This window comes from Parasteatoda tepidariorum, chromosome 7 (assembly GCF_982258835.1).
Source record: "Parasteatoda tepidariorum strain Cologne lab strain chromosome 7, Ptep-v5.0, whole genome shotgun sequence".
In the NCBI taxonomy this organism is placed as follows: domain Eukaryota; kingdom Metazoa; phylum Arthropoda; class Arachnida; order Araneae; family Theridiidae; genus Parasteatoda; species Parasteatoda tepidariorum.
In genome coordinates, this window is record NC_141761.1 from 108,490,902 (window position 1) to 108,515,395 (window position 24,494).

Consider the following 24,494-nt stretch of genomic DNA (forward strand, 5'->3'; position numbering starts at 1 on the left):
GAACATTTCTTCTTCTTTCGTTTTCTTTTATTTTCACTTTCCTTTTCTCTAGCCTTTTGGGCTTCTAGGTACACTCTATACTTAGCATGTGTGCTGCTACATGAAACACGCATTTCTCTCGTTATTTCAACTTTATGGAGCCCCCACATTTTTTTTACATTATCGTAAATAATTCTCTGTGAAATATAGGAATTGTCACTCAATTTCAACGTTCTTGCTCACACCAAATCCTCTTTCCACTGACGCCTGTCCATGAGAAAGACTCAAAATCATCTTAATAATTTCCAACTACTTAGGAAATTTATCACCCTCAAAATAAGGGTTTTCTTATGGTCAAAGTTTCTGAAGGCACTTGCGTCAGGTATGACCACTTGCTTGTGAAAGTCTGAAAATACCGATACACATTCTTTTTCTTCAGTCTGATTCAGCCGATATAAAGTTAAAAGAATATTTTTCACCCAAAAAAAAAAAAACGGATGTAAATCGAAACAATCAGTACTTTCCTACATCATTGGTCCAATCCAAATGAATTCATCTTGACCCTGATGTCAAAACAAAAGTACCCCCTACGTCAAAAAAGTGGTGGAAGTAAAATAAAATGAACAAGAATAAAATTAAAGTAAATTAAAAAGAAAAACAGGATCTGATATTCTCTATCCGAATTGGAGCACTCTGGTTTCGGTTTCAAGTGTATGCGCAAGTCACAACGTGGGTACGACATGAAGATTGCGTGAATGATTCCATTGCAAACACCCCATTTTTCGTCAAATGCATGGGATCCACCAGATATCACTGAAGAAAAAAAAATTATTCGTGAAAAAAAGTACTTTTTAAAAACGTAATTGATTGTAATTTTGAACCCAATCCAGAAGACAGGGGAACTTGGGGCAATTGGGAGAAATTTGCCTCTGAGGAGGACTTTTTGATGGTACTAACGAGCATTTGCAATACATGGAGAGTGAAACCACGAAAACCTCGCATGATTAGATTGACGGCATTGGGACTAACCCATGATCCGTTTCTACCACTGAGGATATTTTACGTCAGCACTGTGGTCAGTGCAAGCCGGATGTGGAACCCGTATCGACCAGCCATTGCTGGGAATCAAACCAGGTTCATCTCATTGGAAGGCACACGCTCTATCCCCTGAGTCATTACGGCTTTTAAATTTAGTGCAACCGGTAGGATTGAAGAAATGATTACTGTCAAAAAAAAAAGAATTTTGGGAACTCAATTGAAGCTTACCAAATTCCAATATATGATAGGATGCTGGTCGACAAACTCTGGTTTTGTCATGCAGTTATCTCCTTCATGCTCAAGTACATTCTCAACTTCTTTCCGCAACACTAATGGACTCAGGTAAGGCACTGTGACTGGCTCAATGTCGTTGAGAGAGACGGAAAACCTGCGGACATCACTCGCTGATGAGTTCGTGGACTGGCTCAACTTCCGAAGCTTGGCATTGTACGGTGGAACTGCGATGGATGGATTCTCGTTTTCATCGAGAGAATTTGGGAGTAAGTTTTCAGTTTTCAATGGATCAAAACTGTCAACTATGTTTTGGTCGTAAGGAGATTTTCTTAAATATTCTTTCTAAAAATAGATACGGAGAACATGTCAAAAGCGGTAAACAAATATTTTAAAATATACAACAATAATATAAAATCATAATGCATTAAACTTTCAGGAAATAAAACTGGAAAATAAAATGAAGTAGTCATTAAATAAGGTTTCCATTATAATTATCCTTAAAAATAGTGGCTGAAAATACTGGTTTTCTGTTAGCTATTTTAAGCAGAAAAGAGGCAGCAAGTCGAAAAAACAATTTGAACAAATATTAATACAGTCAGATGATGATTTAACTCACAGACGGTTCAGCAAGTAAAAAATTGCAATTTTACCTGCAGTCTTCTCCGCACAGCAAAACTGGTTTTTTCATGTTATTAGATAGGGAAACAGTGTATTGGGAACATTCTCCCAATTTTGCCCCTTTGCTATACTGCCAGTGGATTAAAGAATACACTGAGACCTAAAATTTTATTTATAAAATTGGGAATAATTTCCAATATCAAGGTTAAAAGCAAAGAATGTTTCACAACTTTTTCTCAAAACCAGCTTTCCTTAATTGACTTTTACAAAACTTAAAGGAAAAAAATACATAAATAAATAAACAATCCTCATTTTAAGCCCCCCTTTTCTAACCACTTACAAAATGCTGTGTAGGAAATATTTTTTTCTTTTCCAAATGACAAGATTAGTAAAGCAGTCATATATTTTTCTTAAACAAACTAACATAAATTTTTTTTTCTGCTGTAGGAATATTTCCTTAATTTCGAGTTTATTTTTCACTAAATAAGGGTTGTGGCTTAATTTTAATCGAACCTAATAGAAATGATTAAGATTGAGACACTTTCTTGATGGCCAGTAGAAGCCAAATTATTTAGTGCCTCTTTTTTTGCTAAGTCAAAAAAAGGAATGAAACAATAAATTAGCTTCAACTGGGTTTCCATAAATTTCCCTCGCAGATAGTAGTTTGAGTAGTCTTACATATACGAAATAATAGCTTAAACAGTCTCCTTAATGAAATAATTTTTATGCTTTTTCATGCATCTAGTAGTGTTGTGAATAATTATTGCAACAAAACAAGAAAAAAATGCCATCGCATAATAACTTAAATCTTAGCCAGATTAGTACTAGATGAGACCATTTACTATTTCAACTACTGCTTTAAAAGCAGAACAATGTTTTCCTTTTTTTTTTAAAATATCACAAATAAAAAGGAAACTAAATAGAGATAAATTTCTAAACTTCAAGGTAAATAAGTTTATTTTGATTCTGAAAACTAGAAAGCACCATGTGAGATTAAAATGAATAATTGATCAAGACTTAAAATCAAGATCAACCTTATACAATTTAAAAAAAAAATGATTAAAAGGTAAACAATTCTAAAAGATTTTTTAATATCCAATCATGAAAAAAATTCATGAACATTTTACTCAGTATATCTTTCCTAAGCATTCTTTATACCAACAGAAAAGAAAACCAAATAATAAGAAATATGGAAAATCTAGGGGAAAAAAAAAGCTTTACCAACTTAGAAAGGTAAAAAAAAATTAAAATCTATTTCTTTTTAAATCTAATAAGTTTAACACAGGGTGAGCAATCAAATCTTTCAACAAAAAATAAGCACTCAAAGAATATTTTTAAGCACTATATATATCAACAAAATGCAAACTAATTTTCAAAGACTTTACATGATCATGATAAAATAACTAGTTTCTGACAAAGAACTCTTTTCTTGATTATATTAGTCATGATAAAATGACCAAGAGATTTTTCGGTCAGATTTCAGAGGGTGGAAAATGAAGCCTGAAATGGCGAATATCTTGCAAAATGCAGCAGAGGTTGTACATGAGAGTGCAATACTCTCACCGAACCCAACTCAGTAGACGCACATACGGACTGGCAAGTATTTCATGACACATGTAAAATGACGGGAGCTTTCATATGTTACGGACGGTACACTGAAATGGATTGTGGTTGAATGAATAGTGAAAACGTTGAATAGAACAATGTAAAAAGCACACTTTTGCGTAATACATAGCGAAAATAGACATGGTAAAGAAAAAGTCTTACTTTCGAAAAGGGAAAATTAAGCACTTTTTAAAAACATCCAATGAAAAAAGCACCTTTAAGGGCTTTTAAATAACAAAAATCAAAAATAAACACTTTTAAAAAACGTTATGCTCCATGTAACATATGTATGTCATGTGAAAAATTTTTGTGTTTTTTGCATACTATGCATAGATATACTTACTATGCCAGATATACTTACATTGTCAGAATTTTCTTCAATTAAAATAAATGCATTGTGGTTTGAATCAATATTGCTCTTAACAGACATGTTATTCTCCTGTGGACGGTTAATGAAAGAATCAGATTCAAAGACATCGGGACGAATGTTGGAAGAGACACTGCAAACACTCTCTGAAGATTGAGCTGTGCTGATAGAATTCTCCTCCCATCTGATATCCTGCAACATTACAATAATTATTATCCATAATCAGGGTCTGTCCAGACATTTTGTGAAAGGTCCTGCTTTTGTAAAACTGTGAAAAAACTACTTATAATTTGTGAATATAAAATAAGCGTTAAGTCACATTTTTTCAACCAGGGTCCTGCTTTTGTGAATTTGTGCAAATAGGTTACTGTTATTGCCAAAAACCTTTTCAAGAAGTTTTTAAATTGTGAATAGATACAAGATTCTGCTCAACAATTGCTGCTACTAAATTAGAGACGCAACATACAAATATTTGGTATTTGGCCTATACTGCTCAACACAGAATATTAATTTCGGACGAATAATGGAAACTAATTCACTCACATTTTTAATAATTTCAATTGACGTATTTTAAATAACACAATTTAGTAATGTATCACTTTTAATGTGTTACACATTAAGTAGACTTAAACAATTCCCCAATTTATAATATTTTATTTAAAAAAATTGCTAAAAATTAATTTTTATTTACATAATATTCTATTAATTAATTTTATGAATAAATATAAATTGATTAATTATTTATTTACAAAAAAAATTATGATTTAATATTAATAAGAATATGCACATGACTTTGTAAAAGTAGAAATATTTTCTTAGAATACATTTGGAATTTAAACTTAGGGAAACTTAGTTTGTCTCGGGAAGCGTTTACTTGATTAACAAAATAATAATGAAAATAAAAAAATTTGTGAAGGATCCGTTTTTATGAACAGATATTTTGTGAAGGGTTCGTTAAAGGACCCAAATTTCTTCTAAAGAGACCCCTGATAATATAATTATAATTATATGTATCAAAAAAAGGAAAACAGTTTACAATAATAGAAGAAAAAAGTACCTGAATAAATATTGAGAGAAGAGGTACTAACTTAGCTTTACAAAATGTACACCTGGAATATAATAAAACAAATGAGGTACAAGAAAAGAAAAACTCAACAACAAATAAAGTACAAACACTTCATTAAAGTATTGTTAAATATTGTAATATTATTCAGCTGTTCTCAGTTACACAAATAAAAATAATTCCAACTTCTTTTGCAGGTTTTTAGTCAAGAAGAACTATGTTTAAAATGTGAAAAACTATGAAAAGAACTATGTTTTTAATTATACGACCTCTTTTTGTGATACTTGAAGATGTTAACTTTTGAGAGACTAGTGTTTTCTCATATATATATATATATATATATATATATATATATATATATATATATATATATATATATATATATATATATATATATATATATATATATATATATATATATATATATATATATATATATATATATATATAAAGAGTCAGCAATTTGAAAGTTTTCCCTAGATGGCAAAGTTACTGATTTCTCTTTTGCTATGATTGAACATTTTTCTTGAACAGGTTAGAATGAAAAATGAATTCAGGGGTAAACATAGCAGCCAAAATGGATAGGAAAAAATGCAGTAGATATTACGATATAATATAAATTTCATGATAAATTTTGCATAATGTACTAAATATTTTACACATAGGGAATTTTTAAGAATTTTTATAGTCATCAAAATAGAGAAACTGCAATATTTTACAGTTATGACTGACATTAAACATACTTGAAATGTTACGCATTATATTTACTCATAATTTTGAATATTAATAGGCATTTAATTCATCAAAGATAGTTAGATAATTAGATAAGATTTTTTAAAATTAATTTAAAAAGAGACTTCCGAATTAAAAAAAAACTGAAAATTTTATAACAAAAAAGTTTTTAACTGATTTCTATGACTTAGGTTCGCTTCATTATGTATTAGTAATACTTATTTAAATATTCTAGAAAGCAAGCAATAATCTGTACAAGAATTCTATTTCAATAGGGATTTTTCTTAGGAAATTTACTCAATTTTAGGGAATCTTCTAAAATGTACAAAAACTAGGAGAATTTTACTTAAACCAGTAGACAAGGAAAAACTGCCAAAATCCAGTAGAGTTGGCAGCCATGGGATAATAATGATTTCAAAAAGGAAAGTAAATAAGCAATTAAAAAGTACCGAGTGTTCAAGTTTGAATCATCAGCACTCCAGCCTTCCATTATCTCTTCATCGTACAAGAGAGAGGAGCAATGGTGGCAACGAGAACAGGTAGTCATCACGATCTCCAGAGCCACTCTCTGACTGTTTTGACTATCATTCTGGGATGAACTCTGTTTCTCAAACATTTCATATACCTGAGAGGAAAAGACCGGTGCGCTACCTAAATAAAAATAAATAAGGAAATTGCTTTAAATCAAATGAGATCAAACAAACATTTATGCAACATCGATATTTAACATATATTAGCAGGGTTGCCACTTAAATATAGAAAAGAAATTCCCTGTGTTTTCCCTGTACATATTATGCACAATATATTAAGAAGAAACACAGAAGCACCATGCTCCTGTGTGTGAGCTATATTGGGCTAATTATATTGGGCTATTTAATTGCCATATTGGGCTATTTAATTGCTGGAAAAACAGCTCAGCATAGTATTTAAAACAAATAATGCTATAAAAAATAAAATAGTTTAGTATCATTGAAATATCATCCTTAAATATTCCATAGATAACGCATTGAGTGGTCACCATTTTTTAAAAGAGAAAAACAAGAAACAAAATTCCCTGTATTTTCAGGTTTTCCCTGTGGAGTGGCAACCCTGATGAGTCAGCAATCAACTGAATATTTCTAAACTTTAATCAAACTATCGAACACAGGGATGTATGAAAAGGAGATTATTCTTGGTAGAAATTACAAAGTGATAGTTAATAGGTATTCAAGCTTCACCCCCTAAACATAAGCTTCCATACAATTATTTGTAAACAGATAAAGAACAAATAATTTTCACTTTACTCACATATATGATATAAAATTCAGAAAACTGATTTATGATTTTAAATGAATTTTTACTTATGAGAGAGAGAATCAAAAAGGTAATGAGAAAGAAATTCAAATCATAAAAGTGAGGGTGAACCAATTTTTTCAACCTTACATTTTTATAAATATTGTAAATTTTAAATTGTGAAAAACTACAGTGAAAGATACATTATAATATGGCTACCCTTTAGTGAGTATGCCATTGATTGTCATACTTAAATAGAACAAAAATATCAATTTTGTCTCAAGTAATAAATTTAACCCAGAATTGGCAAAAAACACGATTTTTCAGATTTAAAACAGATTTTTCTTCTTGATTTTTTTACATTTATCAATCAAGACTCAGATGATAATCATTAATAAGGTTTAATATTATACAAAAACATTATAATTAAAGCCAATAATATTTTCAACTTAAAATGATTAAAATTAGTGAATAATCACCGAATAAATGAAATCGTAGTGTTTTTTATGCAAGCTCAACACTCTCATGGGTTAGTAAAGGCAAAGAACCAATTTTTCAGTTAGATATCAAATGAAGAATAAATTATTTCGATCAAGAAACAAAACAACAAAAAATCAATTTTCTAAATTACTTTTGATAGAATAAGTTTATTATTTATAGACATAAATCACACAATTAATAAGTTTCAAAAGTAATTGTATTTAAACAATAAAAATTAAATGGGTACAAATGAAATGCTATTAATTCATTGCCTGCAGCTGTGTATACATACACTTCCCTAAGCCAATGCGTTAACTGCCCCTGGTATGTATATATGTCTGTCTGAAGTATGCATTATGCAATGCGCTGCTATCAGTAAAACTGCTACCACAGATTTGGAATGCAATAGAATGATCTTGAGAGTGTTTTCAAAGAATTTCAGACAAATTGAGTCAGGCATGCCTCTTCTTTTCTCCAGTACACACCAAAACACACGCCATTGTGCGAACCAGTGGCACTGGGGAAGTGAATCTCGAAATTTTCTTAGGCAGGCAAGCGGTTAAACAGCAAATTATTTTACATACAGCTAATGAATAATTATAAAGTAAAGCATCTCCGCAACAGCCCGTTTTAATCTAGAGTGGGCAAGGCTCCACAATTTTGTGGCTAACCACATAATTTTGGTAATGTGTTTAGCAATGCGCACAGGCCGCCTCTACTTCCCAGACATGCTGGTACCCTTCAATCTGAAGCTGTGGGGGGGGGAGGGCTTCAAGTTGTTACTGGGGATCGAGCTCCAGTTCTTCACAATGACAGTTCAGTGCCTTAACAAAGGATGGTTTCTAATTATTTCTCTGGCAAAAACTTTAATATTAATAAAATGAAACTTTAAGAATGTATTTATAAATTACATCGAAAAATAAAAACTTTTCTGACTCTAAAAAATAAATAAAAAAATCAATTAAATTGTGATTTAAATGCTAACCTTGATTTTTATATTGGATGGGGAGGGGATAGTAGAGATCAACAAAGTCAACCTTCATCTATGAAAAGGTACCTCAAAATTGAATCGAGTTAACATGTCTTATATACTATGGAATTGGGATTGTATTTTTGTAGTGGCAGACACACTACAGTACTCCCCCACCAGAATTATATCTGTGACAGAATTCGATGAACGGATACCACTAGTTGATTTATTGCTGTTTCGTGAGAAGCCGAGAAAGCTGTATTAAGATCACCGTACTTTCAAATGCTTCAATGTGGACCATCCATCGAAGTAGGCGTGTTCAGATCAAAGTGGGTGTTACTGTGAAGACAGGCATCACGTCCTGGTCAACAATAAGGGGACAGTTGTTATCGACTATGACAACCTTCATCTATCAAATGGTACCCCAGGGTTGAATCGAGTTAGCGTGTCTTATATATTAGGGAATTGGATTAGTATTTTTGTAGTGGTAGACACACTACAAATGGTATACTAAAACAGAAATAAACTCAAGTGAATAAAAGAGGAGTAAACTTACCAACATGGTGTAAGGTTCCAGGTGAATCCGATTTCACGGGCGTTCGTTCTCTGCCAAGAAGACCACCGAGGGGTGAATCGCTTACATCAACAAAACCGGAATAATCCATACTGATACGATATCCGTCAGACATTAAACCACCAGAATCAGTATCATCATATATGATTAAATCAATATCTTGTTGAGAACTCAAAGGTGTGACATCTAAGATGAGTCACACGGTTAAAACAAATATATAAATTTAAATCTCATTTCAATATACTCTTAAAAGCAATCATGTGTATGAAACTCAAAAGAATATCTTTCCTATGTATGACCTTTATACAAAGCTACAATTTTCAAACGATTTATAACCAAATACATTTGGCCACAAGAAAAAAAAAATCACCTTAATAACGATTAGTATCACCATAGTAGGATTCCCCTGCTTTAAAAACCCATTAAAAAAAATCTTTTCCTTTATTATTAATAGCTGAAGGGATAATTTAAAATAATTTTGAGTATTAAATTTCATCAGTATTTTTCCTTGATGTAGGTGTTTTATCAGTCCAAACTTAAATAAAACCATTGATAGTTCAAAGATAACTTCTTGATTTGAAACTCTTTGTTTTATCTATCAATTAATAAAATATTAATCAATTAATAAAATATTATAATTGTGGATAATAATAGAGGGATAATGGGGATCCACTCGTGAAAAGGAACCCAGAAATATGGACACGTTAATTTCTTAAGTCTAACGAAATTATTAAGACAGATATATCGCGCCTTAATTGTAACATAAATGAATTTTTTTTAAAAATTATCGATTTCTATTTTTATTCTTGGTTCTGAAGATATTTTAATTCTTTTAGTTACTAATTTAGTTTTAACAAATCTAGGCACAACAATTAGTAAAGCATCAATATTGAAACTTAATAAAAAAAAAAATAAAACAGTGTTTTATTTAAAGAATGAAAAGGAACTTACTTTTTGTCGGAGTATTAGATGCAGAAAGAGAGGTACGGAACTCATTCAGCTTCGAGGATACAGAGGTGACAGCTGATTTTAAACCTTCAAACAGAACTTCAGAATGCCTCGAATTTATCTTTGAAATACCAAAAGAGGAGGAACTTAGAGGTAAACTGGCTGGTGAGTCGGTCAAGTTACTTTCTGAAGAATTGTCAATTCTAGGAGTTACGGGAAGGGTGGATGATCGGGACATGGACTTCCCAACGGAATTGACCATCACTGCTGGGACGCTTTCCTTGCGTTGCTTGAGTTTGGGAACTGAATTTCTAGCACCACTATGGAAAGTTGAGCTGCGGGACACCTTGCTGCCAGTTTTCCGACGAAAAGACTCTCTGTAGACATTGCCAAAAGTAGTTGTAATATTGGATGCAACACCTTTAGCACTGCTTGAAATGTCCCAATTAAGCCATGCTTCCTTCAAGGGACTGAAAGTTGAAGATAAAAAATCTTGAGAATTATTTAACTCTGCTTCTTCGGAGAAGTTTTTATCCTCTGCGGTACTCGATAGAGAACCTTCCTCGGACGACATGTTAGAAACAGTACTTTTCTTAGACTCAACAGATATCTTCTTCTGTTTCTCGATGAGCACGCCAGAGGACTTGTGTTTTACCGGAGACATCTCCTGTTGCTCCGCTTCGGGTTCCTCGTCGCACCTGGTTAGGACACAATTTTTGGAAATTCTATCTTTCTCTTCCCTTTTCTTATCAAAAACAGTCATCTTGAGAGGAGAATCAATCCACTTTGAGATGGAATCGTAAGAGTCACGGCCCGCTCGGATCTTCCTTATGATTTGGGCGTCACTACCGAAGCTGTGAGATCTTAAGAAAGGAGCTTTACTAGTCTTTTCGTCAGGAGTATCAGATATCGGTTTATTGGGGGAACGTAGATGGTAATTTAGAGAAGAGCAGTTGCATTCTCCAGCACTCTTGTGTCGTCTGCGAACGGGCGTGTCCAGTTCACAGAATTTCATGTCCTCTGTCAGAGAGGTGCGACTAGTCATAAGTATGCCAGCACTGCTGTCAACTGAAATGTTATAAGATAATTAAGACAATAAGTAATACAAAAATAAAATTTGCTATTTGATTTTATAAGGCAGTGCTTCCCAAACTTATGACTTTTGTGTACCCGTTCTAAATTTTTCGTAACGCTGTGTACCACTATTAAAAAAATGAGTATTTTTTTAAAAATATGTTTATTTTTTATTAACTCTGCAAAAAATAGCCAATAGAAAAATTTTAAATTTAGATGGCTAGCTTTGTTTTTAAATAAAATGCTTTGAAATTATTTTGTTGCAAGATATTTAGCATAAGAACGTGTACCCCCACTAAACTGTTCCTGTACCCCTGAGGGTACACGTACCACACCTTGGGAAACACTGTTATAAGGGATAAAAATTGAATGATTTTAAAAGACTTTTTTATGGAGAAGAAGCCTTATAGTAAAGATGAGACTGTCTTTTAAAATTAAGCTAACTTGCATAAATTCTATAAATAAAACAAGGTAAAAATTAGTTATTTAGATATTTAAGACAAAAAGTAATACAAAAATAAAATTTTCTATTTAATTTTATAAGGGATAAAAATTCTATGGGATTAAAAGATATTTTTATGTAGATTAAACCTTCTAAATAAAGATGAGATTATCTTTTAGGCTAGCTTGCATAAACTCTGTAAATAAAGCAAGATAAAAACTTTAAAAAAATTTAGTCACTGGTCCATGGACGAGTGGCTAATTTGTTAATTCAATTAGATAAAGTGAATTTAAATATAAAGTTACAATGCTAAGAATGTGTTATGATCATAATTATGATGAAATATGCTACATTGTGACAATGGAAGGTGTTTTCTAGGAGGCATTGCAAGCTCTTTAGTACCTATACTTCCGTGTTATTGTTCATGGTGTGTTCTGAAGCCATTTGGCTCCCGACGTGATCATCGTGTTTTGAGACTCTCTTGAGTAGTATTTCTTGCATATGTGTATTTGTTATCTGATTTATTATTTGTGCGTAAAAGAAGAATCGCCATTTGAAGACCTGCCATTACCAGACATAAGAATTGTCATTTGAAAAAAGAATCGTTATAAAATACTTCTTACTTTGCTAATTGTATACCAACTTTAAAATTTAAACCTAAATGATAATTTGTAAAATGAACATAATCTCGCTGCTCGAACAATATGCTACCACTAACGTTTGATAGAGCACCAAGGACAAACAGTAATAAACAAGTAAAAAAAGGCCAAATCAGAACTGGCAAAAAAGCGAGTTCTTTCTAAATCCAGCAACGATGTCACCATTTTTTTACAAGACATCTCTAAATAACTAAAACAAATTTATACATATCTTATGAATACTATCATCAATAATATCTTATGAAGTAAAGCAGATTTGAGCTCAGAAATTACATAATTTATTACTTTTATTAAAAACAAAATTATCTACTTGAAAATATTGCCTCGCAGAATAAGTAGCTGTATACTTTCTAACCAGAAGTAGAGCAGGTCAAGAGGTTGAGATTGTTGCTGTTTACATTTATATTGAAAACACCATCCATAACATAGGTTAAAACAGGAAAATGAAAAATCAAAACAGCATATAATCTCTTTACATACAATTCCCATAGCTGCCAAGCTGGATAGGAAAAAATCCAGTTGATTTTACAAAATGATATAAATTTCATGATAATTGTTGCATCATGTACTAAATATTTTATACATAGGGAATTTTAGGGATTTTTATTGTCATCAAAATAGAAGAACTACAATATTTTCCAGTTATGATTGACTTAAATGAACTTGAAATGTTATGTATTATGTTAGCTCATAATTTTGAACAGTTATAGGCACTTAATTCATCAAAGATAGTTAAAAAAAAAGATTTTTTAATTTAAAAAGGGAGTTCTGATTAAATATAAACTTAGTATTTTAGAGCAAAAAAAAAGTTTTGAACTAATTTTTATAAATGAGGCTCGCTTTATTGTGTATTAGTAACACTTATTTAAATATTCAAGCAAGCAATAATTTGTCCAAAAACTCTATCTCAATAGGGATTTTTTTAGGAAATTTTCTGAAATGCACAAAAACCAGGAGAATTTTTTTTTAACCAGGAGAAACTAGCAAAATTCAGTAGAGTTGGCAGCTAAGCATTCCATACTTGCCAGTTCGGGGGACCACTGATAATTATCTCATCGTAATTTGAATAAATTTTAGTGAATCAACCTAATATTTGTGCCTTAATATACAATCACATGCAATTGCTTCTTTTTTTTAAACAAAGATAAAATTGTTAAGGTAATAATTTGCAATAAAAGTGAAGGAAAAAAAAGGCATAATTAAAACTTGAATTTTTTTTACAAAACCCGTAAATTGTTTTTACAGTAATTTTGCACTAACCTGAACAATCTTGGAATTGAGAAAGACTACCAATACTGGATGCTGAACTTTTCACAATGCTACCGACACGGCATCTGAAGTTATCTGAAGCAGTAAAATCTATTTCTTTAAATTTCAATTTCCTAGCTGCAGAACACTTGGGGGCTGAAAATGCAAACTAATTAATATTATTCATTATTTTGCAAATTGAAAATTGTAAGAGCAATTTTCTTGCCAATTCTCTGATAACTGTACTATCTCTAAGTACTGTTTAAATTAAAAATTTCATCTTACACTAGTGCTTCTTCTCTAAAAGAGTGAAATAAACAGCTTAAGAGAGGGTGCTAATTCAATGCAGCTCAATTTAAAACTGCTAACTTTGAGGTTGTTTTACAGAAACACAACTAAATTTATACATTAAAACTTTGCTATATATATATATTTTTTAAAAATTTTACAAACATTTTGAATGAATTCTCTTATTTATTTCTCAAAATTTTACAAAAACTTTGGAATAAGAGGTAAAAATGCAAAATATGAGAAAAATATCAGTTAAACAACCAAGAGAAAGAATTAAACAACTTGAAATTTAAGATAACTATTTTCCATATAGTAAATTTATTAACAAATGATATTAATTAAATGCTGTTTTAAGGGATAAAAAATTATCTAATTTAACACAACACAACAATAGCTCATATAAAATTTTTTTAACTTTCAAAAAGAGGATTATCAACAAAATGGGTAAGAAAATATATTGAAAAAATTATCTTGCAAAGACATATGCTGACAATAGAAATTTCAGTTTAATTAGCAAAATTTTTAACTTTACTACAAAATATATTAATCTTTAAATAATTTTCCAGCAGTCTGGTTTTTAAAACATTTCTAAGGCTCTGATAGTTAAAATTTAGATCTCACAGGTGAAACAAAGTATCTAAATCTTTATTTAGAAAAATATTTGCATAGCATTAATACTTTTCCTGGATTTGGTGCAAATTTTGTTACACTCAGGCCCTCGAAAAAAAATCGAAAGTCAGCAATTAACATTCGAACTACCCACTCCTTAGCTCAGAAAATAATAAATTGACCAACAATTCACCAGATTTCAACATTTATCATCATTTATCATCATTATATTATCAGCATTTATCATCATTGGCGCAACAGACTAGAGTGGGCCTTAGCCTTCTTCAGAACATTTCCCTGTGAAGTTCTCTTTGTTGCCAGTTTAAATATCATTAAAGATATAAAATATTCAGACGATACACACTTGGTATAGTGGGAAAAACACAAATAGTTACAGCCTGGATAAACCTTGTTTCAAGCAAATAAACATGTTATAAAGTACCTTGTTTAAATTCTTGACAACAGGCTTTTTCTTCTTTTTCAAGTTTACAGTTATCAGCAGGCTCTTGTAGTGATAACGATTTGATTCCATCAACATGGTTCATGGAACTGTAACCCCTATCAGATGATTCATCTACAAAAAGAATGAACTTTGCATTCAAATATACCTTCTTTTATGCTGAACATGACATTTAAATATTAAATGAAATAATTTTTTTAATATTTAATAACAGAAGTTTTATATAATGATATCTGTCACCATCAGAAAGTAAGAATTAGTAAGATTGAAGCTCAAAAATGGGGAGATTTCACCAAAAAATTGGGAGATTTTGTAGACAAAACAGTGCAGACAAAAAAAAAAAAAAAAAAAAAAAAAAGAAGAAGATATCACACTGAATAACTCTTGTTCTAATGATCGGATTTTCATGTGCTCAGTTAATCAGTGATAACTGTTAACTAAATTGAAATCAAATACAAAAACTTACTTTCTTTGAAAACACACATATTTTTTTTTTACATATTTTAATTTCTGACCCTAAAAATATTGAAGAAAGACAAAATTCCGAAAAAATTGGGTCATAAATTGGGGCGGTTGAGAGATTTATAACATAAGTGGAATAAAAAAAAGAAAATGTCAAACTGCATCAGCATAGAAAATAGTGTAATTTAACATAACCATAAATTAATTGCATGATTGACAAGACAGCAAAGGCTAGTGTATCTCCATAAGCAACCAACAGAATGAAAAAAGCTTATGAATGAAATAAAAACTGATACTTTTTCATTAATTTTTCGTGTTTATGAGAAAAACCAGTCTATAGTTTATAGAAAAACATCATTTAGACAACTGACATTTTTAGATGATTTCTTGCCAATATTTATTTAAAAACTTCGTTGAACATAAAATTGGAATATAGTAATAAATAATTTATGGTTTTCCAAGATTTTAGAATTTGAATACATGAACTTTTCATTTGACACTATTTGTGCTTTTTTACATAATTTTATTTTCATTTGTATGAAAATTTTATACTAAGACCAAATTTACATAAAAATAATATAATTATATACAAAGCTATTAAGTCATATTTCTGAAGCTCACAAGAAACCAAAGCCACTATAACGTCATGGCGATGTATGCGTTAAATCGATAATTTGTGATATATCGATTTATCCAGGGTGCGCTGCCATTTTTTTCAGCAAAAATTAAGCACCTTTTAAGCACTTAAAAAAAAAGATCATAATTAGGCAGGGTTGCCAAGTTTTTGACAATTGACGGTTTTAACCGTCATGACAAAAACAAAAAAAAAAAACCTTTGGCATAGCTTTTGACAAATATCAAAAATCATGAAATTTTGAATAATGTAAAAAGAATGGCCTTTCATCAAAGTTTCTTACATAGTTACATACATTTATTTATGTTTACCAAATAAAAGATGCATTTTGGCGAATTAAAGACCGCATGTAGCCTCATCTTCCGGTCTGCAGGTTGGGCACTCCTATTCTATTTTCTAATATCTACAGGGTATCTGCTACATTTTAGATTTTCAAATTCATGACTTTCTATGACTAATTCCAAGAATTCTTCATGACTTAACGAAGTTACTATTTAATCTGACAATAACACAACAATAAATTTAAAAAAGCATTATAATAACATTAATTGAAATGATAGGTAAAACCAAAACTGTTCCACTCCGCTTCTTCCTATTTATAGATCTTAAATTTAAAAAAAAAAAAGAGTAAAGAAAGAGTTGAAGCAATACAATAGTTGGGAAAAAAATACACAAGAAATTTTTTTTTTCTCCCCCATGCTGAATTATAATCTAAAGATACTTTTCTTGTTCATCGGAAAGGAAAGAAATACTTCTGATTTTTCTGTTCTCATTTCGGAATTAAAAATAATTCGACAGTAACTGGCTTGCTTCAGCTAGAATTTTAAATTGGTAAAATAAAAATAACAAAAATTCTGAAATCACAGAAGTTTAAAAGATAATTCGCTCTAGAAATTGTGTTTTTCCTTTCATTTTTTGAAAGAATATCATAGTTTTTATAACTATGATATGTTTTAAACTATCATAGTTTTTATATGATAAAAACATTTTATATTTCAATAAAATATGACGACTGTGAGTGGGGATCTTGTTACAAATTCAAATATTCAAAACACCATGAAATTGAGGGGATTCCATTTTAAAAATTAGATTTACAGCGATCTAAATCTATGACTTCTAAAAAAATTGATTTTCTAAAAAAAAAAAAAAAAAAAAAAAAAAAACAAATAGTTAAAATCATGACATTCTAGGACCAATTTTGTTCAATACCGAAATTCATAACTTTCCAGGTGCGCAGATATCCTATTATCTACTATTTTTACTCCATAAAAGATTTGAATAAATCTGACATCAAAACAAACCTGAATTGTTCTGATCATCCCCGAGTTTGATTAAATCGGGTAAAAATTCAGCTGGGTTGCTTATCCTCACAATGGACACATCGTCCGGATTGCTGCTCTCCGTACTCGCTCTGCTTAGGCAGTCCAATTCAGTTTCAGAACACAATGAAAGAGACCGCCTTGCCTTGTTCTTCAAGCCCTGCCTGAATTGGGCCACACTCAAGATGACATTACGAAGGCGATTCCACATCAGGGTACTGCTTGCGTCTGCAGCAGGCCATTTGCTTTCTAGAACAGCCTGGAATTATTTATTTCATTTTAAAAATATGTTATCGCAAAAGAGTAGAAATAATTTATTCTACAGATCATCTAGCTAAAGTGCAAATTAACTAGGATTGCACATCAGAGTGCTGCTTGTGTCTACAGCAGGCCATTTGCTTTCCAGAACAGCCTGGATTTTTTTTTTTTTAAATATCTTTTCACTAAAGAGTAGAAATAATTTATTCTACAGATTATCTAGTTAAAGTGCAAATTAACTAGGGTGATCCATTAAAATGACAAAAAAAAATAATTGTTTCCTTTCACAAATTATCTAGGTAATACGCAAATTTCCTTAATAATCTACACATTGCATGCAGGGGTCTGTCAAAGTTTTTCGAGAGGTACTTATTTTGTGAAAATTTAGACATAATCTTGGGCATAAAATTGTACCCATATTTAAAACTCCATACAAATTACTGTCCATAGCTATATTTCAACTTGAGTTTAATAAAAACATGCATTTAACACTACTAGCACTAAAAGTTAATTTTCATTATGAGAACATTTTCAACTAGGTCATACAAAAAAAAGTTTCACAGAGAAAAAAATGTTTCGTAAAAAATAAAGGTCTGCTAGAAAAAATTTACGATAGTTTTTAAGATAATGTTCGAATGCTTAGAATAATGTTCGAATTTCGACTTCTTGTAAAGCTTATAGAGGGCTCATTGTTTCATTTTAAAAAACTCAGCGAAAAAAAGTTCGGTTTGACATGACGTAAGTGACCAGTTGGGCTTAGCACATTGCATTATCTGACCAAACACGTCATACCTTTTCGTAAAAGACAGCTGGCAGAAAAGCTTTTTTCCATAGATTGCAACGAGAACGGGGTTTGCATGAGAACTTGTTTTTTTAAAAGTGTTTTGTGAAACTACCGTTTTTCCTAAAGTTGAATTTGTGAAGGTACCACTAAATGGTAGTAAATTTACCCTAAACAGACCCCTGACATGCTAGGCACTTGCTTAAGCAAAAATAATATCTTTGCTGAAACAGTAGCAGCATTTCTTACAAGGTGTCTACCAGGTCCCAGGAAAAACAATTAATGACCTCAAAACAAATTTTCAGGACCTCTGATTTTTTTTGGCTTTTTGCTTTTAACTACTTTTTACAGAAATTATTAAATTTATGTCAATATTATTGAATACATTTTACATTCATAAGATTAGCAAAATATATACATACCAATGGACCATTAATTAGATATACTGCTGTTTTTTTTTTATGTGAAAATTTGGTGATATGCTTTGATGCAGCACTTTACATCAAAAAAAAAAAAAACTATGGAATAATGCAGTGTTAAATTTTTTTCCTTCAAGTTTTGAATAATTGTTATTTTCAATTTGACATTCTGCACAGGGCAATTTAACAGTAAAAAAAGATTCCAAAATATAAATAGAAAAATAGGTCCAAAAATAGATTTAGAATAATTACTTACAGTTTTGTATTTTCATTTTTTCTTCAGCCTTTCTCACAATAAAAATATGTCAAAAACAAAGAAATACTAGCTAAAAAAATTTTTTTCTAAAAGGAAAAAAAATCTACATAATTATTTACATAAATTATGTGTTACTTCAAATTTAAGGTTTTACATTTTGTTTGCACAACTGGACAAAAAATACAGTTTAAAATTTTTCTACGGTTTTATCTTTACTAAGGGTTAGCAGACACAGAACATTCAGTTTCATTTAAATTTGTTTTTATATTGTAATTGTTTTTCTAAAATTAGTCTGTTTATTAATGACTTTCTGCTTCCTCAAATGTGAAAATTTCAACTTTTCCTTTGAGAATATTTACTTTGAATAGTTACAGAACAGTCTTACTCTTTTTGTCCTTCAAATTTGGCTGAAAAATTCTTTTTTTCTCTTTTAATTATAGAAAACACTGCCCATTCTCTTAGATTATGATTATGTGCCATAGATATAATTAAAAAGGTCCATTTCCGCCAACTTTCTTAAAATTCCATACAATTTTTTTAAAATCATTTTTGAGTCATGCAGATTTTAAATTCTGATATTTTTATTACAGTGTTATTATGGCAAACTAATTTCGAATTTAACAAGGCAAACTTATTTTATCAGTGGACTGAATGTCAAAGATAAAAACAGGAATTTAACAAAAAAACAAAAACAGGCATCATTTTAACAAAAATCAAAATCATACTTTGTTATAATAACCATAAGTTATTGCATTGGGTTGAACACCATAATGCTTCATTTCAAATAAAATTTTCACAGCCAAGGTTGGCTGACTATATAATCCACATAACAGCATCAACACTCTATAGCAAACCTGTTACAAAAACAAAAGTTATCAAATTTGCAGTAATTTCAAATTGAATATATAAAAATATTATAATGATTTTATATATAATGACTTTATAATATGTCAGGTATAAATGGGAAAAGTATCACAGTTTTGTCAGTCCAAATGTAAAAAAGTAGTCATTTTCTCTGAAATAAATGAAGAGAAATAGCATTAAAAATAATTCTTTCTCAGTGCAGTTCTTATCATTGAATCATTTTATATTTCAATAAACTTTTTTGCTCGATTTTGTTGTTGTCTTGTCTATGGCACTGCTAAATATTTCCAAAAGTTTCGAGAATGAATTTTGCGAGTTCAGTGTAAGATGTCCTTTGACAGTGCGCAGAGTTCAAAAAGTGCAGCCAGAATGGCTTGACAGTTGAAAATGTGTTCTGGTGTTAATTGGGTTTGAGGCAATGTCTGTACAGTCAAATCCTGTTTTAGTGAAATCTGAAATAATGAAAATTTCAATGTAATGAATATTTTCTGAATCTCCATAGAAACAATGGATTTAAAATACTGATTTCACGAAATTGGTAATCCGATTCAATGAAGGTGTAAATAAGCAAGAATTCTCATTTTCTCTCATGATCAAAACACTTTTCCATTCCTCAAAAGTACAAATTGATCTCAGAATTCAAATTTTTTTGCATCTTCAAAAAAAAAAAAAAAAAAAAAACAACAACTTTCAGATATTTAAGGGACATGTCCAAAAAAAACGAGTCACTCGGTAGGGACCACCCCGTAAAGACTAAACCCTAACCCATTCATGTTACTGCAGACGATAATGCTGGAAAATGTGAAGCATTGACAGACCATGATATTGTTCTTATCATTTAAGAAAACAAAGAAAAATAGCTTCCTGACAGCAGTGATGACGAAGTATGTTCTGAAGAAAACGTTTCTCTACCTACAGCTTTACAGGTCTTGGCCAATTTGGAAGCCTTAAAGAAATATTTAGCAACACAAAAATCTTTTCGGATACTTTGTTTGATAATGTGCATAATTTGAAGAAGTTTGTAATTTCTACTGGTTCTAAATAATTAGCACAGAAATTTTTCTTTATGGATTACGTAATTTCTGATAAGTAGGGAATAATAAATCCCTTGTCCCTTGTAATTTAATTGTTTTTGTGAGCTTTTAAAATATTGATTTGATATTTTCTGCATGTAGAGTACAAATAGATCAAAATTGTAATTAAATGCAATATTTATTATTTTTTTATGCGAAAAATTCGAATGTAACAAAATAATTTTGGTTAATGTTTAAATTCTTATAATCGGTATAACGAATAATTGTTATTGCATAGCGATTGCTTCGGTCCTTAGGAATTTGATAAAACGAGATTCGACTGTATATTATAGTATAAAAGCCATAGTAAGTTTTTGTGAGCTTTTAAAACATTGACTTGATATTTTCTACATGTAGAATTCAAATAGATCAAATCTGTAATTTAATGTAATATTTGTAATCTTTTCATGCGAAAAATTACAATGTAACAAAATAATTTTGGTTAATGTTGAAATTCGTAATATCAATTCGTTAAAACGAGACTGTATCCAAGATCATTTATGAAGTACTACTTGACTGATTTAAATTGCTCCTCAGGGTTCCAAACAAGTGACAAAATGTACAACATGGCATTTCCTTAAAATGCATATCATATACAAATAAAATAAAAAAAAAATTAAAAATTTATTTGATGGTTTAAATTTTTTTGCTGTTTTTCCTTTATTTCAAATTGTTATCAGTAATGAGTGCACACATACAACGGTATATTTGAAAAACAACATAATTAAATATGGGAGAAAAAGTGAGAAAATAAAATGAAATCAAATAAATAATAATGATAAATTGGAATAATTTATTTAGAATTTTAAAAGCAAGGAAAATACCTCATCTGGTTGGCAAATTTTATATTTTTGAATTTGAGCCAGAACATCAAATGAAAGCCTAAGTGCACTGCTTTTGGATGGTGAGTTTCTTACAAATGAAGGCAAATGAATAAACCATAAACTAAAGCAATAATTCACCAGGCACCTATAGAAACACAAAAGAAATACATTGTTCAAATATATTTATCACTTTATATGTTGCACAAAAATTAGCAATATTATATGCTATTCTTTTTGATGGGATACATCAGAATTCTCCCTACAAATAAAAAAGGGCACTTTGAGTTTTGAAAGGGCAACAAAAGGGCACTTAGCAAACATAAAAATTTATCAAAATGTAGTAACTGAATCTGATCCTCAACAATTTTTAAATTACCCTCTTGTACTATTTAATGTGCAGATTTCAAAAAATAATTTTCTCTCATTATCAAAATTTGTAGTTTATAAAAATAATTAAAGGCTTGCTAAAAGACAATCTCTGTGCATAATTTTTTTTCAAAAAAAATGTACACCAAAAAAAAATTATGAGGAAATAAACATTTAAAGGTGCATTTTTTTTTAAAAAAAAGGTATTTATTTAAAAAATAATTTTAAAATTATTAAACAAATTTATTAATATACCAAGTCTCGAAAAAAAAGAGATACTTATACACATTTAACAAGTTGAGAATAACCTTATCAAAGTAAATATTTGAAATAGATATCAAAATTAAACCTATACACAAAAATATTTGCCAGTGCGTAATTATTATTTAAACAGTGAAATAATTCTTTTCAAAATAGAATATGAATAAAAAGGCAGTTTTTGATTCACTTTCTCTGATTTTCCTTAAATAATCAAAAAGGTTATATATTTTTAATATAGCTTTACCTGACAGTGATTAGCTAATTTCAATAAAAATTTTTTTACTAGTTTAAATAATTTAAACATTTGCAATTAATAATTTGAATATTAATTTGATTGTGTCAAAATGCAAATTTTTCTTCACTTCTGACAAGGATTCAACAATTATATATGGAAAGCAGAGATTGTCAATATGTATAGATAATAATTACTAAATAAAACAATAGTTAATATACATCATGCTTGGTGATTAGTGAATAAATTTAAGAATATTTAAATTGCATAAATGAAAATAATTACTTAGCCCACATCATAGGAGTTTCAGAATGTTTTCTAGCAATCTAAAAAAACAAGTAAATATTAAAAAGTTTGAACCCTAATGAGTAACAACATGATCAATGTACAAAAATACAATACATTTCAAATACTAAATGAAACAGAGTTAGTGTATAATAAGTTTTAAAATAATACATACTGCCTACTAGGACTGGGAGATGCAAGAAATTTTATATTGTGATACATCGTCTGTTAGACATCGCGATATAGCGATGTATCGCGATTTAGCATATATTCAAAAATTATCTATCATAAATCTTTAAATTAATCAAAAAGGAATAAATCTATTACAAAACAAAATGTCTTAAGTAAAATCAAACCCAAGCTTTATTTTAATTTTTTTTCAAAATTAAAAATGACTTAAGATTTATTGGTTTAAAAATAATAATAAAACTAGCAAAATATTTTACAAACATGCATTCAAAATTAAAAAAAAAAAAAACTGAAGAAATGTTAACTTAAGTAAAATATTTTTTAAATTATTAGTTGAAAAAAACCGTGCTTTTGAAGCATTGTTGGACCTTCTTTTATTTATATATTTTAAATAATTAAGTTGTACACACGAATTGGATGCATCAAAAAGGGGTTAATTAAATTCACCTTTCGAGATTCATGTGTTGTAATAAATAATATTGTATTAAAAATATCGAGATTTTAAAAAATATATACAGAAATCAATAATGATAACTATGGAAAAATTTATTGAGAAAATGATAGAATTAATGTGTCAAATAGTGAATACTCATGTTTGAGATTTGAATTTCCCGTACAATATTATCGGAATTTTAAAAAATAATTTCAAAAATCAATCAACAGCAATAACTGCCAAAAAGGCCCTATCGAAACGCCACACGAATTTTGCGTAAATCGAGCGAGTCAAAAAGTAATTATTCAAATGGGTGATTCTAATGTTGTGCATCATAATAATATCGGAATTTTAAAAACCATGAAAAAATTAACTAAATTAAATGCAAAAGAAAGAGAAAAAAAGATTGTAACACGGATTTACGATGGAGCCAAGAGTGTTGATTACTGAAATGCAAGACTTTTTTCTCTAACAAATCTGCATAAAAAGAGCTTCAAGCAACAATCTGCTTAGTTTTCCTTATTGATTTGAGTTCAAAAATTTTTTCGGTTACTTCTTTTCTTAGGGTTTTAATTCATTTCAATAAGCATAAGCACTACCAGTAGAACTGAATTTCTGAAACTCTGTCAATTTTGAAGGTCAGTGCGGGTCTTCCACTTAGGTACCTTAAAACTACCCCCCTCGACCAATATTATTCTTTACTTTTAGAATGCTCCACTCACCTCATGGGGTACCATTCTAAGCAAAAAGGAAGAATATATTAATGAAAGAACCAATATATTAATGAAGGAAGGACATGATTTCTTCTTCTTGCCCGTAGCCCTCTCACACACATCTCTTCTTGTATGTTCAACCCTCAATGCAGGGTCTTATTCTAGGCGATACAAAAACGATATTGTTTTAAATATTCTAACAAGACCGAAAAATTGTTCCTTTTAACTTCAGGAACTTATGCAAACCAACACTAATTATTATTTTTTTAACAATATTATTTATGGACGATCCCTCAGTTAACCATTTTCAAATATTGTGATAAACTTCTTGATTCTTTTGCTATTTGTACAATAATAAGTAATATAAAACATGTTTTAAAAGTCAATTCCTACTTAGGTCAACAATGAAAAATGTTATTTTAGTTACTTTAATAAAAAAAATTTCTCCCATATAAAACTAAA

The 24,494-nt window shown here is 29.8% G+C and overlaps 1 protein-coding gene across 5 annotated transcripts in view; it reads right to left on the bottom strand.

Annotated features, from left to right (window-relative positions):
- The window catches only part of Crag (DENN domain-containing protein Crag), an 85,159-nt gene that overhangs the window by 12,260 nt on the left and 48,405 nt on the right, over positions 1–24,494 (bottom strand). For all 5 annotated transcript variants that reach the window (XM_087168465.1, XM_087168463.1, XM_087168466.1 and 2 more), the window contains exons 17-28: positions 22,698–22,738; positions 21,554–21,698; positions 19,518–19,646; positions 17,061–17,337; positions 14,646–14,777; positions 13,316–13,459; positions 9,884–10,948; positions 8,915–9,118; positions 6,086–6,287; positions 4,899–4,950; positions 3,836–4,033; positions 1,246–1,593 (exon numbers count right to left, since the gene is read on the bottom strand). In XM_087168465.1, coding sequence (XP_087024591.1) covers positions 1,246–1,593; positions 3,836–4,033; positions 4,899–4,950; positions 6,086–6,287; positions 8,915–9,118; positions 9,884–10,948; positions 13,316–13,459; positions 14,646–14,777; positions 17,061–17,337; positions 19,518–19,646; positions 21,554–21,698; positions 22,698–22,738 — 2,937 coding nt within the window. The remainder of the gene's footprint in view (positions 1–1,245; positions 1,594–3,835; positions 4,034–4,898; positions 4,951–6,085; positions 6,288–8,914; positions 9,119–9,883; positions 10,949–13,315; positions 13,460–14,645; positions 14,778–17,060; positions 17,338–19,517; positions 19,647–21,553; positions 21,699–22,697; positions 22,739–24,494) is intronic.